This window comes from Octopus bimaculoides, chromosome 11 (assembly GCF_001194135.2).
Source record: "Octopus bimaculoides isolate UCB-OBI-ISO-001 chromosome 11, ASM119413v2, whole genome shotgun sequence".
NCBI classification, from domain to species: Eukaryota; Metazoa; Mollusca; class Cephalopoda; order Octopoda; family Octopodidae; genus Octopus; species Octopus bimaculoides.
The window spans coordinates 25,124,182-25,130,185 of record NC_068991.1 but is presented as its reverse complement, the minus strand read 5'-3'; the positions used below and the strand labels follow the sequence as shown (position 1 = coordinate 25,130,185).

Genomic DNA, 6,004 nt, shown 5'->3' with positions numbered 1-6,004 from the left:
TCTCTCTCTCTCTCTCTCTCTCTCTCTCTCTCTCTCTCTCTCTCTCTCTCCCTTCCTCCCATTATTTCGTTATTGCCTTTTGATCTGGGTTAAATCTGTTTGCAATCATTCCTTATCGTTTATGATTTTAAGTTTCGCCAAACGGTCAATTTTTATTATTTCTTATGTTTAGTGTGTACACAAATGTCTCTCTCAAAGTCGTACACACACACACATACACACACATATATATATATACACACACACACACACACACACAGAGGCACGCACGTATGCATGTATGAATGTTCGAGTGTGTGTGTCCGCTGCACACGCTTTTGCAGTATTAGACAATAAAAATTAATGACATAAGAAATCAAACCAAGAATCACGGATATAAAGAACGATTCCACACTCTGTTATTCACTCGGACAACAGAACGATAAAACAAGAAAAATCTCTCCCACGCCCCCTCTCTCTCTCTCTCTCTCTCTCTCTCTCTCTCTCGTTATACATACATACATATATGTATGTAACACACACACATATATATAACTACGTGTATATAATATAAACAAACTAACATTTTTTTATAAGCGTTGAACTGTATATTGTAAGATACAAAGATAATAATTTATGTTTGAACGCAGAGACACCGTTAGAAAGCGGTAAAGTTTGTCAAGAACCTGCCATGGCTGATTGTTGACAATTTTTTCCGCTTTGTCAGGGTAATTTACACAATATTTCTGTTGTTCAACCGGCGTCTCTGCGTTCGAAAATAAATTATCATCTTATTTCTATCTTCCAGGTATCTCCACAAGAAAAATTCCGGGTTACTCAAGTCTAGGGAACGTGAAGGCCAGTTGCCATTACCGTAAAGGGAGATTATTCTCTCTCCAAAGCACTGCCGTAGCAACTGCATTGTTTCTCTTGCGGTATGAGCAGCTGCGCCATCTTGCTGGAACCATGTGTGAGGTCTACTTTGAATGGCCTTCACGTTCCCCAGACTAGACTAACTCGGATATTTTCTTGTTAGGATACGTGAAAGAGAGGGCTTACGTCAACAAACCGGAGACCCTGGTGCAACTGAAGGAGATTACCAATAGAGGAATCAGAGAAGTGGGGTCTGATACTCTTGAGGGTGTTATGGTGCAAGTTTTGGAAAGAGCAAAGCCGAAAATGGCTGCCATTTAAGCGATGTCATTTTTCACATGTGATGTAGTGGTGTTGCAAAATTTGACTTGTGCATATCAACTTCCATTATGTCCTTTATATTGTATCAAAATTCCATGCATTTATTTGTATATATATATATAAAACATTGATTGTGACGATTCACTTCTTCGATAAACTTAATCTCCATCTCACAGGTTTGGGTAATGTGTACGTGTGTAATTTACTGTAAATTTGCTATATACATATGATTGTACATTCGTGTGTGTGTGTGTGTGTGTGTGTGTGTGTGTGTGTGTGTGTGTGTGTGTGTGTGTTTGTGTGTTTGTGTGTGTGTGTTTGTGTGTGTGTGTTTGTGTGTGTGTGTGTTTGTGTCTGTGTGTGTGTGTGTGTGTAGTGGATTGTAGTTTAATTTATTGTGAATAAATTCTGACTATTCGTTACTTGACATGGTTAGATATTTATTACGACTAATACGTTTATAGTTAGAATCTGTCTTCACATATCATCTTACGTAATAGCTTCAAAACGGTCATCAACCGAATGCAGAAAATCCAAGTGAAATATATTGCTCATTAAACTTGATTATGCAAACAAGGATTTACAATGGAAATCAAATATTCTGAGCATCTGTGACCAGTTATAATTATTTGCAGTACTTGTTAATTATATTGGATAGAACTTTACATAAATTCTCTCTATTACAAATATTCAAATACAAAGATCGCTAATTTTCTGACAGTTTATCCGTTCTTTATTTTAATCACCCAAAAATAAATAATTGACCTCAAACTTTTCATAAAGAATGAGTTGTGCCTCTTTCCACACTTTAACCGAGTTTTGTGTGGCCAGAAGGTTTTGAATGGGATAGTAAATCATAAAATCAACAATGATATACTTGAATAATTGATGTAGATTTCATTGATTTGCCTCGTGAATTGCAGGAAAATGTTCTGTGGCATGAAACTTAAAAACGCAAAATGCATTCAGAACTGAAACTGTAATGTAAGATCTTCTCTACCCTGATAACGAAGGCTCATCTTATCTAATGTTGATTGCTTCCACTACAGCCGCATATTGTGATGAACTACATCTACCAACATTATGATGGATCTTCGAGCCCTCAGAAACAGCTGTTAGACTTATAACGCTTTTCTTCCACCTGTTATCTATTAATATAAATATCTATTTATCTATACTTAAATATTCATCGTCTGAAAGTCTCCACTTTTTGCTTTCTCTCGTTTTGCATGTCTACATATATACATATTTTGTAATTCATGTCCGTACTATTATCTATCTATCTATATATATATATAACTGAGGACTTGTGTGTGTGTGTGTGTGTGTGTGTGTGTGTGTGTGTGTGTGCGTGTGTGTGTAAACCTGCAGAACTTCTGACGTTCGCAACTGATGTTCTCCAAACTGAGAACATACATTACTTATGTTCCAGAGATGGTTTTAGACTCTTAAAACTTTTCACATAATGAGTAATGGGGCCCCTGAGGGCAGAAAACCCCACTTTCCTAGGGTACGTACGATGCCCGCATGGTCCACGCATTGATTCTGTTCAAACTGGAAAAAACAGTTACTGAAACGATATAAGTAGGTTGTATTAAATGGATGAACCGATGTAAACTTCAAACTGCGTTGTCTAAGTGGTAGCAATAATAGCCTGTTCCCGTGGTACCATAGGTAGCAATTTGTTGGAATAAAAACCGTTTGGAACGCACTATGTTTATTATGAAATATATGCTAACATATGTTAAATCCTGAGCAACTATTCAATTATTTTCTTATAGCTTCAGTATCAAAGTCTTCCTTCTAAGCATAGACGAAGCCTATACAAATACTCTTCAGCTATTGATTACACACGAAATATTGCATATACATTAGCCTACTAATTTATGCTGTCTAAGACCCAACCACGTTAGTTAGAGACTGTCCTTAATGTGACCTTGTGTACCCTGACGCTGCATGCAGAATTGTTTTCGTTTGGGAGCTGAGTTGTTCTCACAATAGTCGCACGCTGTTTACGCGGGATGCATGGTTGAGCCACGACTATTGATTCCAAACCGAAATATCGCATGACAGTGTTGTTTTCAAGCGCTTCCTTGCCAATCCCAAACTTACCATGTCATTTCTTTCATGTATATTTCTCTCATGTGGTGCTGCTGAGCGCGCCCACATGCTTAATTTATCACATAGATATAGTCCCCGTGTCTGCTGATTATCCAGCGTGGTAGCGGCAGCACCGACAGCCGCAAAGTATATCCACTGAGAGCTTTTTGGTGCGTTCAAAAATTACATACCCCCACCCACTTTTCCATGACAAGGTTAGGGTCTGGAATCTTTCAAACAGCCGCATGTCATGTCACTTAGTCGCATTAGCCCTTCATTTACTCCACAAATGTTTTGTCGTCAATGCTGCACTTCCCGTATCACGTTTCAACTTAACTGTACCATATATACAAACTATGCCATTTAAACCCCAACTAACACCGAGTATCTCTGCTAGTATTTAATATATCTAATCCGTTTATCTGCGTAATTACATATATATATATATATATATATATATATATCGTGAGAGCGCATGACTTAGTGGTTGGGGTGTTGCACTCACGATCGCTAGATATGATTTCAATTTCCAGACCGGATAGTGCGTTATGCTCTTGAGCAAAATACTTCATCTCGGGTTACTCCTCAATCACTTCGATACCTAACACGTGCGCCTATACATAGAGGAGGGGCAAATTGTCGAGGTCAGTTGAGCATTGAAAGGAATGCTTTGCTGTATTTCTTCCGAACTTCGCTCTGCACTCAAATCCCACGTGGTCAACTTCATACTTTTTTTTGTGGATTCAGAGCAGTCGACTGGTAGAACTGTTCGAACATCAGTAGGATGCCATGCGGTATTCTTTTCTACTCTGTGCGTTCACAGTTCAAATTCTGCCCCGTCAACGAAAAAGGATAAGATTTCTGTCAAGGGTTGCAACTGACACACAGTGTCAGCAATTTGAAAATCCAATGGAAGCATAATGTCCATATTTCGATTGAAACGTCGACTGTTAGATTATATCCAACATTTAAACTCTACGACATTCGTTCAGTGTTCTTTTGTTTGTACAACTATTTGTGTGTGAATGCGTGTCTAAATTTGCTTTTTTGTGTGTGCGTGTGTGTACTTACCCCTATCTACTTTTCGGGTGGTCCCCTGCGGAATCGTAGAACAGCTTCCAGTTCATTAGCATACCCCAGTTTCTTCTGTAAAAACATAACCAAGAGACAGAACAGAGTTAAACTCAGAAAGTGGTGAACCAATTAAGGAGACACTACTACAAATAACAAACCAAATCTCTTAATTTCACATCACCATCCTAAGGAAGGGAAGATACAGTGGATAATGTACTGAAAGAAGCCCGTTGTGTGCGTGCGTGCGCGTGTGTGTGTGTGTGTGTGTGTGTGTGTGCTTGTGTGTGTGTGTGTGTGTGTGTGTGTGTGTGTGTGTGTGCTTGTGCTTCTGTGTTTGACCCCCTATCACCACTTGACAATTGTTGTTGGTGTGTTTACGTCCCCGTAACTTAGCGGTTGGTTCGGCAAAAGAGACTGATACAATAAGTACCAGGCTTAATAAAAATAAATACTGAGGTCGATTCATTCGACTAAGAATTCAAGGCGGTGCCCCAGCATGACCTCAGTCTAATGACTGAAACAAGTAAAAGACAAGAGATAAGAGATAAGATAAGGTATACGCATTCCGCTAAGTCTCCGCCCTTCAGTGAATTACGTATTTATACTTGCCTTATGTTTGCGAGCATCCAGGTGACACTGAAGTTTGTAACCTTCCTCATGACCAAGCATTTGTTCAAGCTCATTCATTGTTAAAGCGAACAACTCGCGGCCATCATATTTCCAGAGAATATTGCAGGTTCTATATCAAAAGAAAATGCTAATTTAATGTTATTGATTTTTCGTTAAATAGAATACTACGTGAAATATCTGCAAGTATAGCATTTCTTTTACGATTCATTATACACATGCGCGCTTGATCTATCATGCCTAAATATATATATGTGTCTATATTTAGAGTACAAAAGCTGAGTGCACAAAAGCAATGTTACTTCTGGAAACAATATCATACAATAATGATTACAATAAAATTAAGAGCTTATGTCTGTGAAAGTTATATATATATTTAAATATGTTTCATGATTTGTATTTCTATGCATCATGGTTTACATTCATTACCTTATTACATCTGATGTTGCAATTATATCGATGTTTATTGTATGCACCTCAATGTATACAGTAAAATACATTATGTGTATGGGTGTATGAGTATACGTTCAGAACGATATCTTACGCCTGTGGATTCTTATGAAATATTTTTGAAAAGGTACGAGAATAGCGAAACAAGTCTAAATCTCTAAGGATATATCGATTCCTCAAACATAAGGTTAGGGTTATCTGTAGTGTATGTGTATAATCGAAAAGCGTAAGCTCGAAACATCAAAGACTTTTCCAGTTTTCCCGAGCGTCAAGCTAATACACTTCGCTTGTTGTTCCCTCCCCTGTCTCTGTCTTTGGGCTTTTGTATATTTGAACCATATATATATATATACACGTCACCATGCGCTATTTTCCAAGAAATTGTTATCACTGAAATACCAACATCAAACTGCGACACCACATGAGCTTTCTCGATCAATCACAGGCTAACGTCCAGTAGTAAACATTAACTTTCTTCAACCGAACTCTCATTCAGACCCCAATGCCCGAAGACTAGCGATATGCTTGAAACTCAGAGTACCAAGGAATTTGAATCAAACTGTTTTTATCCATGTATATA

General features: G+C 38.0%; 1 protein-coding gene across 1 annotated transcript in view; it reads right to left on the bottom strand.

Annotated features, from left to right (window-relative positions):
* The window catches only part of LOC106869640 (uncharacterized), a 13,116-nt gene that overhangs the window by 3,990 nt on the left and 3,122 nt on the right, over nucleotides 1–6,004 (bottom strand). The window contains exons 2-3 of the mRNA XM_014915454.2: nucleotides 4,957–5,086; nucleotides 4,345–4,419 (exon numbers count right to left, since the gene is read on the bottom strand). Of these exons, the coding sequence (XP_014770940.2) occupies nucleotides 4,351–4,419; nucleotides 4,957–5,086 (199 nt within the window). The 3' untranslated portion in view covers nucleotides 4,345–4,350. The remainder of the gene's footprint in view (nucleotides 1–4,344; nucleotides 4,420–4,956; nucleotides 5,087–6,004) is intronic.